General features: G+C 40.1%; 1 protein-coding gene across 1 annotated transcript; it reads right to left on the reverse strand.

The window, feature by feature from the left end:
- Positions 1-276: 276 nt before the first annotated feature.
- Positions 277-10,612, reverse strand: LOC115162946 (leucine-rich repeat, immunoglobulin-like domain and transmembrane domain-containing protein 1). The gene is made up of 4 exons (XM_029714493.1): positions 10,010-10,612; positions 9,043-9,503; positions 7,307-7,612; positions 277-1,527 (listed from the first exon to the last, which is right to left on the reverse strand). Exons 1-4 carry the CDS (start codon positions 10,129-10,131, stop codon positions 464-466), a joined length of 1,953 nt encoding a protein of 650 aa, XP_029570353.1. The 5' UTR covers positions 10,132-10,612; the 3' UTR covers positions 277-463.
- Positions 10,613-22,116: the final 11,504 nt, after the last annotated feature.

Genomic DNA, 22,116 nt, shown 5'->3' on the forward strand with positions numbered 1-22,116 from the left:
GGTAGGGGTGAGGACGATGTGTGTGTCTGGGGCTATGGTGAAGATGAGATGTGTGTGTAGGACTGTGCTGAGAGTGAGGGAGAGTATAGGATGTGTGTGGGTGGCTTTGGTGAGGCTGAGAGAAAGGATTACGTGTGTGGGGACGAGGTTTGTGTATGGGGCTATGGTGAGGGTGAGGAGTGTGTGTGGAGCAATGGTGAGGATGAGATGTGTGTGTGGGGCTATGATGAAGATGGGGTGTGTGTGTGGGGCTATGATGAAGATGAGGTGTGTGTGTGTGGCTATGATGGGGATGATGTGTGTGTTTGGGGCTATGATGGGGATGATGTGTGTGTCTGGGGCTAGGCTGTAGAGGAGGTGTGTGTCTGGGGCTATGCTGTAGAGGAGGTGTGTGTGTGGAGATGTGTTGAACCAGAGGGTGCGAGTGTGGGAGATGGCATGGGGAGGGAGCTGGAGCATGAAGTCAGCAAAAGTACTCGTTGGGCTGACCCTCTATCTTAGCCGTGGCCTCCGAGTCCAGACTGGATCGGGCCGACAGCAGCCGGTTGGACTCCTCAGGGTTGAGTCTGGTCAGGTACTCACCCTCCAACCCTTTAGCCTTGGTTCCGGGGGACAGCGTCTCAAAAGTCACATACGAGTCCTGGATGTCCTTGGACTTCTTGCCCCACATCTTCTGGATGCGCCTCTTGAGCGCGCCACAGCAGACAATGACGGTGAGTGGCACAGCAATGACACAAGCCACGGTAATCACGATGACGTTGATGAGCTTCTGGGTGCCAGCGGCACTGGCCGCCTCGTCAGTGGAGAAGATGACACACTGCTCCTTCTTGGGGATCAGGCCCCGGACGCACACACAGGCAATGTACTTAGTCTTGGGCACCAGGCCCTCGATGAAGACCCGATTCTGACCTGCCGCCACGTTGATCTTGCGCATGTCTCGCTCTCCGAAGACGGCATAGAGCACACTGAAGGCCGTGGTGTTCTTGGCCTTGGGTGCCCGCCAGTTCAGGGTGATGGTGTTCTCCGTGTCGCCTAACACCTTGACCGAGCGAACTATCCGGTCCGGGTCATACTGGGCCTGGGCCAGGTTGCTCAGGTTGGTCTTCTCCAGCTCCAGGAGTCCGTCTGGACCGGGCAACTTGGCTGGTCCAGGGGTGGCTCTATCTGCCACACTTCCCACTACCACACCTTCAGGCTTAGGGCTGGAGTCCACAACAGCAGGTGGGGGTGGAGGGTTGGGGGTGGGAACCACTAACTTATCCACCAGTTTCTCCTGGTATGCGGCCTTCCCCATCCCATTGGGTTTGTTGACTTTGTTTTTTTTTACAGTAGCGGCAACCACGCTGGTTTGTTTGTTGTTATTGTCGGGTTTTGGGGGAGCGTCGGAGACAACCAGGGAGATGATGGTCTCTGCATTTCCGGCGTAGTTAGTGGCCTTGCAGACATACTTCCCTGAGTCACGGTAGGACACGGCTGGGACACTGAGGATGGACCAGATAATGCCTTCCTTGGAGTTCTCCTGCTGGACTGTAGAGCAAGAGAAGAGACATGGACACACTATTAGTCAGAGTAAAAAAAATTAAATACTAAAAAGTAATACAAAGACAAGGGAGATTCCCATTGAAAGTGTTTTTTAATGCAGGGGCCATATCCACAAAGCGTCTCAGAAAAGGTCCTAGGAATCCTGTTAAAACCTGTTAAGACAAACTTTGAATAATATGAATTTGTTAGTTTATCTCAGCTGGTAATCACGACAGTTTAAGGTACTACAAAGGAAAGATAGTGATGATGCTCATTGACATTGTTGCAATTTGTATTTATTTTTTTACCTTTATTTAACTAGGCAAGTCAGTTGAAAACAAATTCTTATTTTACAATGACGGCCTACCCCGGTCAAACCCTCCCCTAACCCGCCAACGCTAGGCAGATTGTGCGCCGCCCTATGGGACTCCCAATCATGATACAGCCCGGGATCAAATCAGGGTCTTTAGTGACAGCACTGGGATCTAGCACTGAGATCAAATCAAATTGTATTGGTCACATACACATGGTTAGCAGATGTTATTGTGAGTGTAGCAAAATGCTTGTGCTTCTAGTTCCGACAGTGGAGCAATATCTAACAAGTAATATCTAACAATTCCACAACAAATACCTAATACACACAAATCTAAGTAAAGGAATGGAATAAGAATATATAAATATATGGATGAGCAATGGCAGAGCGGCATAGGCTAAGATGCAATAGATAGTAAATAATACAGTATATACATATGAGATGAGTAATGCAAGATATGTAAAGATTATTAAAGTGGCACTATTAAAGTGACTACTGTTCCATTTATTAATGTGGCCAATTATTTCAAGTCTGTATGTAGGCAGCAGCCTCTCTGTGCAGTGCCTTAGATGCAGTGCCTTATACCGCTGTGCCACTCGGGAGCCCCAAATAATGGGGAATAACGGCATTGCCAGCTGTGAACTCTATAGCACTCTTCAGACAACCACAGTGAATGTGGAATGTTGCAATGGTAAAACAGTTGATATAATTTGCGCCTAACACGGTCACTTTTCATTCTCTTAATTCTTGCCTAATATGTTGGAATGCATAACCTTTTTTTTTTTTTTACTAATTCTGATATTTTGAAGTATGTAATAGGCCTATTGCACTGAATCACATGGTGGTTGTTAAAGCGTCATTTGGATAATATTACCGTTATACTGTGTTAACACACTCGTCAGCGTCACTCCCGTTCAACAACTCTAAATTGCTTTGGCACAGTAGGCATCAAGTCACTTGCTGATAATGTTTGAAAGGTCTATAATTCTAACTGAACACAAAGCTAACATACACTACATGGCCAGAAGTATTCAAAATGAGTGGATTTGGCTATTTCAGCCTCACCCGTTGCTGACAGGTGTATAAAATCGAGTTCACAGCCATGCAATTTCCATAGACAAACACTGGCAGTAAAATGGCCTGTACTGCAGAACTCAGTGACTTTCAATGTGGCACTGTCATAGGATGCCACCTTTCCAACAAGGTAGTTCGTCAAATTTCTGCCCTGCTAGAGCTGTCACGGTCAACTGTAAACTGTTATTGTGAAGTGGAAACATCTAGGAGCAACAATGGCTCAGCCGTGAATTGGTAGGCCACACAAGCTCACAGAATGGGACCGGCGAATGCTGAAGAGTGTAGCGCTTTAAAATCATCTGTCCTCAGTTGCAACACTCACTACCGAGTACCAAACTGCCTATGGAAGCAATGTCAGCACAAGAACTGCTCGTCAGGAGCTTAATGAAATGGGTTTCCATGGCCCAGCTGCTGCACAGAAGCCTAAAATCACCATGTGCAATGCCAAGTGTCGGCTGGAGTGATGTAAAGCTCGCCGCCATTAGACTTTGTAGCAGTGGAAACACATTCTCTGGAGTGATGAATCATGCTTCACCATCTGGCAGTCTGACAAACAAATCTGGGTTTGGCGGATACCAGGAGAAAGCTACCTGCCCGAATGCATATTGCCAACTGTAATGTTTGGTGGAGGAGGAATAATGGTCTGGGGCTGTTATTCATTAGTTCCAGTGAAAGGAAATCTTAACACTACAGCATACAATGACATTCTAGATGATTCTGTTCTTCCAACTTTAGGTGTATCATGTGAAATGTTCTTCATGTGAAATCATTGTTAAAAGTGCAAGAATTACTGTTGCATGTACAGTTGAAGTCAGAAGTTTACATACACCTTAGCCAAATACATTTAAACTCAGTTTTCACAATTCCTGACATTTAATCCTAGTACAAATTCCCTGTCTTAGGTCAGTTAGGATCACCACTTTATTTTAAGAATATGAAATGTCAGAATAATAGTAGAGAGAATGATTTATTTCAGCTTTTATTTCTTTCATCAAAAGTTTGGTCAAAAGTGGGTCAAAAGTTTACATACACTCAATAAGTATTTGGTAGCATTGCCATTAAATTGTTTAACTTGAGTCAAACGTCTTGGGTAGCCTCCCACAAGCTTCCCCAATAAGTTGGGAGATTCCAGTGGGTCAGAAGTTTACATAGACTAAGTTGACTGTGCATTTAAACAGCTTGGCAAATTCCAGAAAATGACAGCATAGCTTTAGAAGCTTCTGTTAGGCTAATTTACATCATTTGAGTCAATTGGAGGTGTACCTGTGGATGTATTTCAAGGCCTACCTTCAAACTCAGTGCCTCATTGCTTGACATCATGGGAAAATGAAAAGATATCAGCCAAGACCTCAGGTAAATATTGTAGACCTCCATAAGTCTGGTTCATTCTTGGGAGAAATTTACAAATGCCTGAAGGTACCATGTTCATCTGTACAAACAATAGTACGCAATTATAAACACCATGGGACCACGCAACCGTCATACTGCTCAGGAAGGAGACGCATTCCGTCTCCTAGAGATGAACGTACTTTGGTGCGAAAAGTGCAAATCAATCCCAGAACAACAGCAAAGGACCTTGTGAAGATGCTGGAGGAAACAGGAAGAGAATAATTTATATCCACAGTAAAACGAGTCCTATATCGTCATAACCTGAAAGGCCGCTCAGCAAGGAAGAAGCCACTGCTCCAAAACCACCATAAAAAAGCCAGACCACAGTTTGCAACTGCACATGGGGTCAAAGATCGTATTTTTTGGATAAATGACCTCTGGTCTGATGAAACAAAAATAGAACTGTTTGGCCATTTTGACCATCATTATGTCAGGAGGAATGGGCCAAAATTCACCCAACTTATTGTGGGAAGCTTATGGAAGGCTATTCGAAACGTTTGACCCAAGTTAAACAATTTAATGGCAATGCTACCAATTACTAATTGAGTGTATGTAAACTTCTGACCCACTGGGAATGTGATGAATGAAATAAAAGCTGAAATAAATCATTCGCTCAACTATTATTCTGACATTTCACATTCTTAAAACAAAGTGGTGATCCTAACTGACCTAAGACAGGGAATTTTTACTAGGATTAAATGTCAGGAATTGTGAAAAACGGAGTTTAAATGTATTTGGCTAAGGTGTATTTAAACTTCCGACTTCAACTGCGCGTGTAGCGCCAGCTGAATACGTTACAAATGGTTAAGAAATCTATCACTCTATCTATAGACCACGCAGACTAAGACGTGAGCCGGATGTTGCAAAATGGTTTAAAATTACAACTCTACCAAAGGACAAGACTAGAGAACGTGAGGACACTGGTCCCCACATTGAAATGGTTACCACTCTATAGATCAAGCAGACTGAGGTGTAAGCCAAATGTTGCAAAATGGTTATAAACTCAAACTATCAATCACTACAGAAGAAGCAAATCCTAGACATCGCGTTACCAGTCTGCAGCTGAAAACGTACGTAGGTTAGGACAAGGACACCAACAACCACTGAAGCATTCTAACGAGATTAACTCAAAGAACTACTGTACAGGTTACGTCGAAGTATCCATTCTTACCACCACCATGAGCAGGAGCTCTACCTAAGGATATGTTGATCTCTGGTGGCCGAACCAGAGTCGTACACCTAACATCTCTGTGACCAAAGGATTTGGACGATCAAGGACAGCTCAATCGTGAATATATAAATTGCATTCCTTTTTCCGAATGAGTGGTTATTAGAGTGCTTAAGACTTTTTATTTTCATGAGCGTAGCCTCCCATAGTCCGATAGAGTAACTACTTTGTCTCCCTTTTCCTCCCCCTCCTCTCTCTGAATTCTCCACCGTGTTATAACCAAACTGTTCTGTTAGTCTTCGAGAGACTACTTACTGTATAATGTTAGTGTGTATTTGTGTATTCTGTAATTGTTTAATTAGTTAGTAAATAAATAATTGAGCCAATTTGTGTATCGCTGATTCATCAATAAAGTAGGGTTCGTGCAGACTACAGGAAATTACGACTTTCAGAATGACTGATGAGGTAATAATACATTAATAATCTGTAATCGATAAGATATGAAAATATCTGAAGAGAGTTAAATTCGGGAAATAACTCTTTAAACAACATTTTCCCATGGTGCCCTGACCTCCTAGTTAATTAATGTGTACATGATTAGTTTAATCACATAATAATTACACATAGAGAATTGATTTGATAATATAACAGTCTTCCCTTTAATGATAGTCACGACAATGATATATGATAAACAAAGTAGCAGCAGTGTATATGATGATTGTATGTGAGTCAGTATAAATGTATGTGAATATTATGTGTGTGTAAGCTAATGATGGAGTGAGTGTTTGTCTGTGTGTGTTGTTGTGTCAGTTTATGTGAGTGTGTAGGGCCCTATGAGTGTGTATAGAGACAGAGCAAAAATAAATAAAAAATACAAGGGTCAACTCAGACCGTCCATGTAGCCAGTTGTTCACTATTTAGTTAGCCATTTAGTAGTCTTATGGCTTGGGGATAGAAGCTGTTCAGGAGCCTTTTGGTCTCAGACTTGATGCACCGGTACCGGTTGCCGTCCAGAAGCAGACTTCCCTGGATAGCAGGGAGTTCAACCCTAGTGATGTACTGGGCTGTCCGCACCACCCTCTGTAGCACCATGTGATCGAGGGCGGTGCTATTGCCATACCAAGCATAGGTGCAGCAGGAAAAAAATGCTCTCAATGGTTCAGCTGCAAAACCTTTTTAACCTCCTGAGGGGGAAATGGTGCTGTCTCGCCTTCTTCGCAACCGTGCACTTGTGTGTGGATCATTTTAAGTTGATATGCATAAAAATGACTTCATAATAAGATGATACATTAGTGCATTATCACTTAACTACCTACAACATATTTGGCTGGCTAGCAAAAAAAGCTTAAAGCCATTTCTCTCGGTTTTTACTGCGTTTTGCCTTTATAGGGCAGTATGCATCACTGCTTATTTTAGTAAGATTTATGAAGTCAAGAAGCTAGGACTACTAGCTAGCTAGCTAAATTGATTAGCTTGGTTCACAATGTAAACAAGAGCAACTTGTGTAATTGGAGGATAATTTAGTACAAACACCAGCAACAATTTAATGAGTATTTGAGAAAAACTGGACAAAATCTATTGTAGTTATGCATAATCGATGGATATGGTACAGTACAGTAGAAAATATAATAAATATGCTCGTCCCCTCTGCTCCTCTCCCCTCTCAAAACAACGCGCTCTGTGCAGCAGGTAGAACAGCACATTGGTACGACGCTGATGGCAAAGAAATGCGACGTGTATAGTGAAGCTAAAGAGTTATAGTGGAGCTGAAGTGTTACAGTCACACAGACAGAGAGAGAAAGGAAGAGAAGCAAACATACACAAATCCCTTGCTGACTCACCTGTCCCGTTCAGGGCTTTCCCTTCCGCCCTGCGCCAGGCCAGATCCGGGCTGGGAACGCCAATGGTCCCGCAGCGCAGCAGCACGTTGTTTCCCACGGCGCTGCGGACGTGCGCCACCGCTGTATGGACGCGTGGCGCCTGGCACTTCCGCAGCTCGGCGTCGCTGAACAGAACACCTGACAGGCTCTCGGGAGCGGCACAGCGAAGGCGTGTGTCGATTAATGCCACAGAGAGCGTTGGCAACTTCTGGAACTGGACCAGGTCATACAGGCGGCAGTCACACACCCAGGGGTTGTCATGGAGACCTGGATGGTTCAAGGTCAACTCATTAAGTCACATGGCAAAATAAAATTGAACTCTGAATTCTGTGATGAATAAAATAAAAAAGGATACCAATGGGGATTGGTGGGGTCAGAGGAGAGGGGAGAACGTAAGAGTTACAGTATGAAGTGGGGGACACGTTATAAGAAAGGCCCAGAGTTTTTCCTGGTTAGGTCATGAAAAACTCCTTGGCCTGGTCAGTTTACAAACACATCGTGAATGAAAGGAACCAGTGTCTTTCTGGTTACACAGCTTTACTGCATGGCTACAGATGACTGCTGTGGATGTCTGTGTGAGGATTACTTACATTCTAAAATAAACTAGAATGACGGGTGTGGTGATGATGACAACGATAATGACGACGGCGACGATGATGGTTAAATTGGGATTTAAGCAGTGACTGAACAATATTCAGATCGTGTTGGCTTTTTCAGAAGATTTGGGAACTTAGCACACAAATGTCTGTATTTGTCTGTCTCTTTTTTTCTCAATTTTAAGGGATTTTTCAAACAACTCTGAGTGACTAAAATGTAGCCCTTTTTTTTATCTCAAGTGTTTTTAGGACCGGTAAGTTGACTGAGAACACATTCTCATTTACAGGAACAACCTGGGGAATAGTTACAGGGGAGATGAATGAGCCAAATGGAAGCTGGGGATGATTAGTTGGCCAGTTTGGAAATTTTGCCAGGACACCATAGCTAACAACCCTACTCTTACAATGAGTGCCATGGGATCTTTAGAGACAAAAGAAAGTCAGGACACCAGTTTAACATCCCATTCGAAAGACAACACCCTACACAGGGCAATGCTACCAATCACTGCCCTAGGGTATTAGAATATTTTTTTGGACCAGCGGAAAGAGTACCTCCTACTGGCCCTCCAACACCACTTACCAGCTGCATCTGGTCTCCCATCCAGGGACCAACTAGGTCCAACCATGCTTAGCTATAGACGCAAGCCAGCAGTGGTATGCAGGTTGGTATGCTGCTGGCCAACGATGATGACAATGATGATGACAACGATAATGACGACGGCGACGATGATGGTTAAATTGAGATTTAGGGAGTGATTTCACAACACTCATATCATGTTGACTTTTTCAGAGGATTTGGCAACATATTACACATTCGTTTGTATACAGTATCTTTTTTTTCCATTTCAAGGGATTTTTCAACCAACAACTCTGAGTGACTGAAAAAGATGTAGCTTACTTTAATTAAGCAATTTTTTATGATGGAAAACATGCCTGATCTGAATGTATGATTGTCTTCTGGTTTTATATTAGGGCTGCCTTCTAGCCACATCTCCTTTGTAAATGAGAGTATCTCAATGGTACATGCGATCACCTGGTAAATTGTGAGGAAAAAAAGGAAAAAAAAAGTGAAAAAAAGGTTAAAAAATCTCTCTCCCTTACCAAGTATCATTTTGGAGTTCTCTGGGCCCTGCACAGGTTTAACCGTTAGCCAGGTGGCGAGCACCTCGGCCGGAACAGTCAGAAGGTTGTTGCTGGACAGATCCAGGTAGGTCAGGTTTTTTAAATAAATTGTGGCGTCTGCGGGAACTGAGGTCAACTGGTTGTTGTGCAAGTCGAGCAGCGTGAGGCTGGACATATCCATAAGAGACTCCCAGGGGAAGGTGGTGAGGGCATTCCCGTCCAGTCGCAGCTCCTCCAGATTTAGCATCCCACGGAAACTGTCCGGCTTGAGAGAGGACAGCACATTGAAGGACATCCAGAGGAACTCCAGATTGGGGAGGTAGCTGAAGGCTTCGCTCGGGATCCGATGGATGGCTGTTTTCTCGATTCGCAGCTTGGACGTGTCCACGGGGAAACTGGCAGGCACAATGGAGATCTCGGGGTCATTGCAAATTACGCTCCTGAGGAAACAACGGGATGTGTTAAACCTAGGCTTATGTTGTTTAAAAAAATGTGGGAGGAAAGGAACACAAATATGATTATTTTTTTAACTGTCTTTTTGTAAAAAGAAACTGACATTTTTGGTGTGAATTATTTATGTGAAATGTCAAATTGGGTTTTCATATGAGTTATTTAATACAAGCTATGTGCCAATTATAGTAAATTAATTCAAAAGCCTACATGTAGGCCTAACACTCTCACTGGAAACTCAACTCAGAGAGATTGTCAGAGATAGAGAGTTGGTCAATGTGCCTTTGCAAGATAATCCTGCATTAAATAAAATTGGACATCATGCACTCCCAATAATTTACTTTGTCCACATGCTGATTTCGCAGTGAAGGTCCAACATCTGTAATCGTGCGAGAAAAATATCTTAAATTAAACGGAATGCGTCTGCACAAACAAATAAAAACATGCACATAAAACGATACATTGGTTGGTTTTGTCATTAGTTTCTTCTACTCACCTGGCCATAGATCCATCACTTAGGTTGTGAAAAAAACAGCTGCACTGTGACGGGCACGCGTTCACCGAGGAGGGTGGCGCACCTGTCGCCAGGTAGAGTCCCAGGAGGAATGCGAGGAACATTTTGGCCCACTTTTATGCATGCACTGCACAGCTAGCCTGCATGCACCTAGTCAGCACCCACTGAAGCCAAACAGACCTGCGTTTGTCATTTACCGAAATATCATCTGCACGGTTTTGTCCCACGGCTTCGCTGTCCCATAGCGATCAGACTGCTATGAGTCCCGAGATAAGAAGGATAGACAAGGATTAGCGAAAGGACTGCAGTCTTTTCATCTGGATGCATATTTCATCCTGGAATCCGATAGGCTGCGCAGAGACGTCCCTATTTATTATCACACAAAATACTTCCGAAATTGTCATAATCCACTGTGATGTTGTTTGTCTTTTTTTCTCCCCCACAAATTCAGTTTGTTAATTTGAGCCCTGCCGTGACTGGTAAACTGTTGTTGTGCTGCGCTGGTTTTGCCAAGGTGTGGCACCGTGGTAAAATTGATTTGAGATTCGATGTTGGCCAGGCATTCGGACCTTTAAATTTCAATAGCTCGCAAACGACTTGACCTACATAACTCAGGTTAGGCTCTTTATAAAATAAAAAAGGTGTACAGCATTGCACAGGTTTTATTTGACCGATTCCGACCCTAGTTTCATAATCAAAAGTCAGCGGTGCCGTGGGATTATTGAACTAGGTTCGGATTTGACGTGATTGCTAATAGTTAGGGACCAGCAACAAAGTGCATGATCACAATATTCAAATTGCAATAGCTCCTCAACCGCGTCATTTAGCAACCTAATTTCAACTGTCAATTATTCCTCACATAGAGCGGCATGTTGCACACTGGTTTTCTCATAAAACGATTAAATAAATAAAAATAAAAAATATATATATTTATAAAAAAACACTTAAAATTAAATATCCCTTTGATCACATGACCTAGGCACCTCAAAACAACGTTGTACTTAGCAACCTTATTTTAACTGCCAATTATTCCTTGTATAGAGACATTTTGCACTCCCTTTAGTACTCATAAAATTAATACTTTTATTTATATATACATACAGATGAAGTTGGAAGTTTACATACAATTAGGTTGGAGTCATTAACCTGTTGGGGATAGGGGGCAGTATTTGCACGGCCAGATAAAAAACGTACCCGATTTAATCTGGTTACTACTCCTGCCCAGTAACTTGGATAGAAAACACCCTAAAGTTTCTAAAACTGTTTGAATGGTGTCTGTGAGTATAACAGAACTCATTTGGCAGGCCAAAACCTGAGAAGATTCCAAACAGGAAGCGCTCTCTGACTATTTCTTGGCCTTCTTGATCATCTCTAACCAAAACAGGGGATCTCTGGCATAACGTGACATTTTCTAACGCTCCCATAGGCTCTCAGAAGGCGCCAGAACAATGAATGGTGACTTTGCAGGCCATGGCTGAAAAACAGTAGCGCATTTGGATAGTGGTCGATCTGAGAACAATGAGACTGAGGCATGTGCACGCGCCGACACCATGTTTTTATGTTTTGGTCTTTGAACGAAAAAAGGGTTTCCCGGTCGGAATATTATCGCTTTTTTACGAGAAAAATTGCATAAAAATAGATTTTAAACAGCGATTGACATGCTTCGAAGTACGGTAATGGAATATTTTGAATTTTTTTGTCACGAAACGCGTCGGGCGCGTCACCCTTCTTTACCCTTCGGATAGCGTCTTGAACGCACGAACAAAACGCCGCTATTTGTATATAACTATGGATTATTTGGAACCAAACCAACATTTGTTATTGAAGTAGAAGTCCTGGGAGTGCATTCTGATGAAGAACAGCAAAGGTAATCCAATTTTTCTAATAGTAATTCTGAGTTTGGTGAGTACCACACTTGGTGGGTGTCAAAATAGCTAGCCTGTGATGGCCGGGCTATCTACTCAGAATATTGCAAAATGTGCTTTCACCGAAAAGCTATTTTAAAATCGGACATAGCGATTGCATAAAGGAGTTCTGTATCTATAGATCTTAAAATAATTGTTATGTTTTTTGTGAACGTTTATTGTGAGTAATTTAGTAAATTCACCGGAAGTGTTCGGTGGGAATGCTAGTCACATGCTAGTCACATGCTAATGTAAAAAGCTGGTTTTTGATATAAATATGAACTTGATTGAACAAAACATGCATGTATTGTATAACATAATGTCCTAGGAGTGTCATCTGATGAAGATCATCAAAGGTTAGTGCTGCATTTAGCTGTGGTTTGGGTTTATGTGACATTATATGCTAGCTTGAAAAATGGGTGTCTGATTATTTGAAGTAATAGCATTTCTAAGGTATTTGAATAACGCGCCACGGTATTCCACTGGATGTTGAGTAGGTGGGACGATTTCATCCCACATACCCTAAAGAGGTTAACCAGCATGACTGCCACAGCATTCTGAAGTGATACGCCATCCCATCTGGTTTGTGGTAATTGGGACTTTCATTTGTTTTTCAACAGGACAATGACCCAATACACCTCCAGGCTGTGTAAGGGCTATTTGACCAAGAAGGGAAGTGATGGAGTGCTGCATCAGATGATCTGGCCTCCAAAATCACCCAACCTCAACCCAATTGAGATTGTTTGGGATGAGTTGGACTGCAGAGTGAAGGAAAAGCAGCCAACAAGTGCTCAGCATATGTGGGAACTCTTTCAAGACTGTTGGAAAAGCATTCCAGGCAAATCTGGTTGAGAGAATGCCAAGAGTGTGAAAAGTTGTCATCAAGGCAAAGGGTGGCTACATTGAAGAATCTAAAATCTAAAATACATTTTGATCTGTTTATAACACTTTTTTTTGTTACTACATGATTCCAAATGGGTTATTTCATAGTTTCAATGTCTTCACTATTATTCTACAATGTAGAAAATAGCAAAAAATAAAGAAAAACCCTTGAATGAGTAGGTGTGTCCAAACTTTTGACTGGTACTGTACATTAAACACAGACTTCCCCTTGATAATCAGAAGACTCGGGTATGTTGTGGTGGATTTTCACAAAAATTACTTCACGGGAACCTGGTTAAATGAAGTTTGTAGTGTGGCTAGGCACTGGTTGGCTGACACGTAATGCACTGTCAGCATGCAGTCAAAGCTACTAACCACTTTCAGTGCTAACTAGAGCACTCTAATCATATCCTGATATTGACAGCAGATTAGTTTTAGTTTAGGCCTCCAACGGTTCAAATTGAATTAATTCCCCTTTAATTGTAGGACTCTGACATTTCACAATGGAATCATTCCTCTTTAATTGTATTTCGCATTATTACATTTTGAGTTAAGGTCACTGATTGAGATTGAAAATGTTTGGGGTATAAAAACACAACAGATGCTGAAAAAATAAATATAAAAGTGAATTTTAATATATTAAAAAAAATTAAAATAGCATATTTGGAATACATACAATGGATAATTAGGCATTAAAATGTAGGTGACAAACAGGAAAATTAGAAATACATCGTTTTGATAGTCATACGTTTTTCTCAATCCTAAATAAATCTCATCATGCATAATTTCCACTTTATTTATTTACATATTTCAGTCTGTTGTGTACTTCACTCCAGCTCCAGCCAGCATTCTTCCATTCCTCATTGTGATGAACCATGCCTTTGTATATCTTCTTCAAGAACATACAATTGATAAATACAGATGCATATGTTTATAAATGTAAGTGTAAATCGTACAGACAATGATTTACAAATCATACACATACATATCATATACAGTATACAAAGAAAAAAACAATGATGTCAATAAGTTCCCTTTTAAGCACGTAAGTTGGGAGACGGTTATCCTAAGGGGTTGTGGTTGGAGTTGAAATTGCCATTTACAGTTGAAGTCGGAAGTTTACATACAATTAGGTTGGAGTCATTAAAACTTGTTTTTCAACCAACCCACACATTTCTTGTTAACAAACTATAGTTTTGGCAAGTCGGTTAGGCCATCTACTTTGTGCATGACACAAATAATTTTTCCAACAATTGTTTACAGACAGATTATTCACTTATAATTCACTGTACCACAAATCCAGTGGGTCAGAAGTTTACATACACTAAGTTGACTGTGCCTTTAAACAGCTTGGAAAATTCCAGAAAATGATGCCATGGCTTTAGAAGCTTTTGATAGGATAATTGACATCATTTGAGTCAATTAGAGGTGTACCTGTGGATGTATTTCAAGGCCTACCTTCAAACGCAGTGCCTCTTTGCTTGACATCATGGTAAAATCAAAATAAATCAGCCAAGACCGCAGAAAAACATTGTAGACCTCCACAAGTCTGGTTCATCCTTGGGAGCAATTTCCAAACCCCTAAAGGTATCACGTTCATCTGTACAAACAATAGCACGCAAGTATAAACACCATGGGACCACGCAGCCGTCATACCGCTCAGGAAGGAGACGCGTTCTGTCTCCTAGAGATGAATGTACTTTGGTGCAAAAAGTGCAAGAACAACAGCAATGGACCTTGTGAAGATAGTGGAGGAAACAGGTACAAAAATATCTATATCCACAGTAAAACGAGTCCTATATCGACAAAACCTGAAAGGCTGTTCAGCAAGGAAGAAGCCACTGCTCCAAAACCGCCATAAAAAAGCCAGACTAAAGTTTGCAACTGCACATGGAGACAGAGATTGTACTTTTTGGATAAATGACCTCTTGTCTGATGAAACAAAAATAGAACTGTTTGGACATAATGACCATTGTTATGTTTGGAGGAAAAAGGGGGAGGCTTGCAAGCCAAAGAACACCATCCCAACCGTGAAGCACGGGGGTGGCAGCATTTTGTTGTGGGGGTGCTTTGCTGCAGGAGGGGCTGGTGCACTTCACAAAATAAATGGCATCATGAGAGAAGAAAATTACGTGGATACATTGATGCAACATCTCAAGACATCAGTCAGGAAGTTAAAGCTTGGTCGCAAATGGGTCTTCCAAATGTACAATGACCCCAAGCACACTTCCAAAGTTGTGTTAAAATGGCTTAAGGACAACAAAGTCAAGGTATTGGAGTGGCCACCACAAAGCTGTGACCTCAATCCCAAAGCAAATTTGTGGGCAGAACTGAAAAAGCGTGTGCGAGCAAGGAGGCCTACAAACTGACTCAGTTGCATCAGCTCTGTCAGGAGGAATGGGCCAAAATTCACCCAAATTATTGTGGGAAGCTTGTGGAAGGCTTTTTGAAACGTTTGACCCAAGTTAAACAATTTAAAGGCAATGCTACCAAATTCTAATTGAGTGTATGTGATGAAAGAAATAAAGATGAAATAAATCACCCAACTATTATTCTGACATTTCACATTCTTAAAATAAAGTGGTGATCCTAACTGACCTAAAACAGGGACATTTTACTAGAATTAAATGTCAGGAATTGTGAAAAACTGACTTTAAATGTATTTGGCTAAGGTGTATGTAAACTTCCAACTTCAAATGTACTCATTCCATGGTTTTTCTTTATTTTTACTCTTTTCTAATAGTGAAGACATAAAAACTATGAAATAACACATATGGAATAAATGGAATCAAGTAGTAACCAAAACAAAGTAGCCACCCTTCACCTTGATGACAGCTTTGCACACTCTTGGCACTCTCTCAACCAGCTTCATTAGAAAGTCAATGACCCAACACTTGTCCAGGCTGTGTAAGGGCTATTTCATCAAGAAGGAGAGTGATGAAGTGCTGCATCAGATGACCTGGCCTCCACAATCACCCGACCTCAACCTAATTGAGATGGTTTAGGATGAGTTGGACTGCAGAGGGAAAGAAAAGCAGCAAACAGATGTTCAGCATATGTGGGAACTCCTTCAAGACTGTTGGAAAAGCATTCCAGGTAAAGCTGGTTGAAGAATGCCAAGAGTGTGCAAAGCTGTCATCATGACAAAAGGTGGCTATTTTGAAGAATCCAAAATAACATGTTTTGATATGTTTAACACTTTTTTGGTCACTAAATGTTATTTGAAAGTTTTCATGTCTTCACTATTATTCTATCATGTAGAAAAAAATTGTAAAAACAAAGAAAAACTCTTGAATGAGTAGGTGTGTCGAAACTTTTGACTGGTACAGTGCATTCAGAAACTATTCAGACCTCTTTACTTTTTCCACATTTTGTTACAATACAGCCTTATTCTAAAATGGATTAAATTAATTTTTTCTCATCAATCTACACACAATACCCCATACTGACAAAGCAAAAATATCACATTTACATAGTGGTAAGAAAAAGTATGTGAACCCTTTAGAATTACCTGGATTTCTGCATAAATTGGTCGCATAATTTGATCTGATCTTCATCTAAGTCATAACAATAGACAAACACACTTTTATTAGCCTATTGGTTGTATCATGACAATTAGACCTCGTAAAATGTTTGTCAAAAGCGGAACAGATACTGTTACATGACAAATATGCTGTTAGATTACAATATTATCTTTCTGCCCATTTGGAACAATGTAAACAACACTAAATAAATTATAAGTAACACCAGAGAATCTGTTCTAATGAAAAACAAATTGTAAAGCCTTTATCACAGCATAGCAAGAGGCTTGGTGATCACAGAATCAGTAGGATATTAGACAAACACTCTAATAGGCAACAGAAGCAGGAACAGAAGCATAGGGCTGAGTGACTCACTCATTCCTGGCTTTCGTTCAAAATAAGTTATATTATAATGCAGGGTTAAAACCTGTTGGGGCTAGGGGGCAGTATTTGCACGGCCGGATAAAAAAAGTACCCGATTTAAACTAGTTACTACTCTTGCCCAAAACCGAGAATATGCATATAATTAGTAGATTTGGATAGAAAACACTTTAATGTTTCTAAAACTGTTTGAATGGTGTCTGTGAGTATTACAGAACTCATATGGCAGGCCAAAACCTGAGAAGATTCCATACAGGAAGTGCCCTGTCTGACAATTTGTTATCCTTCTGTTGCATCTCTATCGAAATTACAGCACCTCTGCTGTAACGTGACATTTTCTAAGGCTTCCATTGGCTCTCAGAAGGCGCCAGAAAGTGGAATGACGTGTCTCCTGTCTCTGGGCGAAAAACAGCAGGAGATTTTGTGAGTGGTCAGGCTCCAGTGACACTGGAGATGCGCGTTCATGAGAATTCTCTTTTTTTTTCTTTCAGCCTTTGAATGAATACAACGTCGCCCGGTTGGAATATTATCGCTATTTTATGAGAAAAATGGCATAAAAATTGATTTTAAACAGCGTTTGACATTCTTCGAAGTACGGTAATGGAATATTTTGAATTTTGTTGTCACGAAATGCGCTCGCGCGTCACCCTTCGGATAGTGACTTGAACGCACGAACAAAACGGAGCTATTTGGATATAACTGTGGATTATTTGGAACCAAAACAACATTTGTTGTTGAAGTAGAAGTCCTGGGAGTGCATTCTGACGAAGAACAGCAAAGGTAATCCAATTTTTCTTATAGTAAATCTGAGTTTGGTGAGGGCCAAACTTGGTGGGTGTCAAATTAGCTAGCCGTGATGGCCGGGCTACCTAGCCCAGGGAAGTTAAAGACACATTTTTTCTGATTATATTTAGCTTGTGCAGTATCTCTACTCTTGCTACAGATCATGTCATTTGAATTTTTATGTGGATTATAATAAATAGTCATATTTGTAGGGGTTAATGCATTTTTCGTTAGTGTAAATCAGGTCTGTATATTGAGTTAGAAATGTCAAACTTTAGAAAACTTAAGCCTCGAATACATTGCAAGTTTGCGCTTTTTGGCTATTAGGCTACACTTTACAATAGGAATCAACTTTGACTGACCGCAGCATCTATCGGTAGTCTAAACTGTGACACAAGTTGGGGGATTTTTCACACCTAGCCAAGCTATTAAACTTTCTTTTTGTAAATTAATGGAGGTGTGAATGTTTCTGTCTGAGAGTCTCTCTCCTCTTACACCTGCATCAGGCAAAAAATTATCTTGTGGGTGATCCTGGAGTTGAGAAAGAACTCGGGTAAATACAATGGCACAATTACACTTGACATGTGGATTTTTGAAAAATAAAATACTAAAACCCATTACATAAATGAAGAGTGTTATCCACCACGAAGTGGGACAGTGCTGCTCAAAACTGCAGATAACATAAGGCCAGTTATTGTGAAAGAATACTTGTGGATCTTGTTGATTTCCTTTCTCGCTTCAAGAGAACACACTGGCCTTGGAGGCAAGCAAACAGCCTACTGTCAACCTGGTAATTGTGTGGTTCCAAAGGATAAAGCCTCACATAGAGATGGATTTGTGGTTTCAGAGAGAAGCCAACTGCGAGCCTGCAACCGGTCACTGTGGATGACATTCTTTTCCTGCACAGCAATTTGAAGAAATCGAGTAATGAATGGACTGTTTTTGAAGTTACTGTTTTAGTATATTTATTTGTTGTCTAATATTAGAATTTGAGTTGTCAGCGATTTGAGTTGTCAATATGCCGCATTGCATTGTGAAAAAAATCTTTCTTAATTCATGGTATGGTTTCTTTTTAGCCAAATGTTGAGTAGACATACAGACAAATTAATAAATGCAGGAAATTAGGAATAATAGTCTGTAGTAATAAAAACAATTAGGCTAAATAAATGTGTGTTATTTTCTTGGGTAACGGATCGGGTCTCGGCGGCTTCTATCTTTAATATAATCATTAATTCAGAAGGTTAAACCCATAGGTCTAGGCCTGCAGTAAATTAAATTAGGTTACAAGGTTCATTTTTCATTAGGTTAAAATAATCCATGCCTTCTGGGAATGTTATATAGTCTTAACCTTATGGGCAGATAGAAAGTTGGCTGTCAGAAGTATTACAATTGAAATAAACGTTTAATCTATCTGTCTGCATATTTCAACACATGGCATATAAGGGTTCAGTGATATCCTATAGGTTGGATGATACTTTTCTCGTCAAACATTTTGACAAACTGTATTCTTAAAAACAGGATATCAACCAATGTCCACCTTTAAATGCTTTATTATCCAAATGTTGAATGTGCGTAGGCGACAGAGAAACAGTTGTCGTTTCTATGTGTGTTTTGTATTGTCTAAAAAATAAATCAAAAGGAAAAATGGCAAGCTTGCAACATCTGATTATTCATTATGAATAGGATTTATTTTGTTTACATTCTTCATTGTAACTATAATGTCACAAATAATTGAACAAACACACAACATGAACAAATTCACCTGGTTAAAACATTTATTTGTTAAAGATGATCAAAAAGATTGTTGGTACTTACTTATTTTGATCCAAAGCCAGGAATGAGTGAGTCACTCAGCAAACTTTATTTGTCACATGCGCGGAAAACAATAATTGTAGACCTTACTTACAAGCCCTTAACCAACAGTGTAGTTCAAGAAGAGTTAAGAAAATATTTACCAAATAAACTAGAGTAAAAAATATTAAAAAGTAACACAATAACGAGGCTATATATACAAATGAGAATATGCATATTATTAGTAGATTTGGATAGAAAACTCTGTAAAGTTTCTAAAACTGTTTGAATGGTGTCTGTGAGTATAACAGAACTCATATGGCAGGCAAAAACCTGAGAAGATTCCAAGCAAGAAGTGGCCTGTCTGCGAATTTGTAGTTCTTCTTTCTTGTCCCTTTCGAAACTACAGTATCTGTGCTGTTACGTGGCACTTTCTAAGGCTTCCATTGGCTTTCTAAAGCCTTTAGAAAGCGGATTGAGGCGTCTCCTGTCTCTGGGCAGAGTATAGTAGCACAGTTTGTCAGTGGTCTGCCTGGTGACTAAGAGGTTAGTGCTTCATTTAGCTGTGTTTTGGGTTTATGTGATATATATGCTTGCTTGGAAAATGGCTGTGTGATTATTTGTACTCTCCTAACTTAATCTAATGTTTTGCTTTCGCTGTAAAGCCTTTTTGAAATCGGACAATGTGGTTAGATTAACAAGAGTTTAAAGGGTGTAAAATAGTCGTATGTTTGAAAAATTGAAATTATTGCATTTTTGAGGTTTTGTATTTCGTGCCATGCGACCCCATTGGCTGTTGGCTAGGGGTTCCGCTGGCAGAACGGGGTTCCGCTAGCGGAACACCTAGATGTACGAAGTTAATATATTCATTTAGACTTGGCCTATTTAGTAGGCTAATTCTCAGCATAAAGCTATATTTGTCAGCATAAAGCTGAGTGACTCACTCATTCGTGGCTTTGGATCAAAATAAATAAGTACCAACATTCTTTCTGATAGTCTTTAATAAAGAAATGATTTGACCTAGTTAATCTGCTCATGTTGTGTGTGTTCAATTATCAAATCAAATCAAATTATATTTGATGACAATTATTTGTGACATTGCGGTTACAATGAAGAATGTAAATGAAACACACTACCGGTCAAAGTTTTAGAACACCTACACATTCAAGGGTTTTTGTTTATTTTTATGATTTTCTACATTGTAGAATAATAGTGAAGACATCAACACTGTTGAAGGAACACATATGGAATCATATAGTAACCAAAAAAGTGTTAAAGTAAAGGAATGGAATTAAGAACAGATAAATATAAATATTTGGACTGGCAATGGCGGAGCGGCATAGACTAAAATACAGTAATGCAAAATATGTAAACATTATTAAAGTGACTAGTGTTCCGATTATTAAAGTGGCCAGTGATTTCAAGTCTTTATGCTAATAAGTAAGTTACGCTAAAACAGCTACAGTAATTAGGAATCTAGGGGCCTACAGCTCCATGTCATTTCAATAACTTAGCTTCTCAAAGATGCCCTCTAGTGGTCAAACTAGCATTAATGGCAACAATGGCTGACAGTAAAATATTATGACGTCATGCACTACTAAGGACATCTAGCCAACTTGACACAACTGTGGGCTCAGCATCCCTGTGGAACGCTTTCAAGACCTGGTAGAGTCCATGGCCTGACAAATTGATACTTTTCTATCAAGTGTGTCTTAAAATTGTACCTTATTCAAGCTCAATGACGAACATTTGAAAATCTAAATTAGCCAGATACAATTTACAGTCCAGAGACATTTGGCATATGTTTTTATATATACATGGAAAATATCAAAATGTTAAGTGCCCAACAAAATTGCATAGGTTAAAAATGATCAGTGATATATTTTGACAGAGTCAAATGTTGGAAATACATTTTATTTGTGGGTCAGATATAATTAGAGGAAAATATTGTTGGAAAATATTTTGTTTTTTTCATGAAAAATACACCCATGTGCAGATGGCAATTTCTCTGTACACCTAAAGCCAGCCATACTGAGGTCAACAACGGACAGATGGATTTGTGAGCTTGGCTTTAATATTAGAGACAACTAAGAGCTATGCTATAAACAGATCAGTTCATAATAACACAAATCTGTGTCAGACAAGTCATATTAGAGACTCATACATAGCCTAGTTTTTATCACAAATTCCATAGCCTCAGATCTGAATAAACATGCATTAAAACATGTAGTGTATTTATTTTGGTCACAGACCAAAACAGACACTGAAAGCACACATCTAAATCAGTTTATTAAAATACACAATACGTGAAACATTACAGAATCCTAATTGACCTCATTTAGTAATGATGATTTGTGTGGTCATATGCAGCCATTTTTATCTCAATATCAAATCCGTTCTGGGTAAAAATGAAGTATCTTACTTTGATTGTTTTCAATTAAAATGGTCAAATTTAAAAAAAATATCTCTTCTTAGCAAAGAGCAATTTCTCAAGCAAGAATTTTGCTAGGACTGGTCTAACTGGGGACGGGAAAACTTAAAATGAGCTTTTATTGGCAGAGAGGTTTGAAACTCTCTTTCTAATTTATCGCCTGGCGGTGTCACCGGGCAGGCCAAAACTCCATCCCACCAAAACAGGCTTAAATTTCAGGCAGTCTTTTCAAACAGCTCTTACACTAAAAGGGCATTATCATAATTTTCACAATTTCACAGTATTATTGCAACCTCATAGTGTGGAAATAAATATATATAAAACACAGGAAAATCATGTTTTTGGCTGCACTGGGCTTCATGTTTTTAATGACATTTCCCAAGGTTTCCCAATCTG

This window comes from Salmo trutta, chromosome 2, assembly GCF_901001165.1.
Source record: "Salmo trutta chromosome 2, fSalTru1.1, whole genome shotgun sequence".
Classification (NCBI taxonomy): domain Eukaryota; kingdom Metazoa; phylum Chordata; class Actinopteri; order Salmoniformes; family Salmonidae; genus Salmo; species Salmo trutta.

Bases quoted from the DNA above. Each gene is read 5' to 3' on its own strand.
- LOC115162946 (XM_029714493.1), bottom strand. From the start codon at position 10,131: ATGTTCCTCGCATTCCTCCTGGGACTCTACCTGGCGACAGGTGCGCCA. The intron at 9,504-10,009 runs GTGAGTAGAAGA...TTGTTTCCTCAG, and splicing joins AGTGATGGATCTATGGCCAG to GAGCGTAATTTGCAATGACC. The intron at 7,613-9,042 runs GTAAGGGAGAGA...TGAACCATCCAG, and splicing joins GAACTCCAAAATGATACTTG to GTCTCCATGACAACCCCTGG.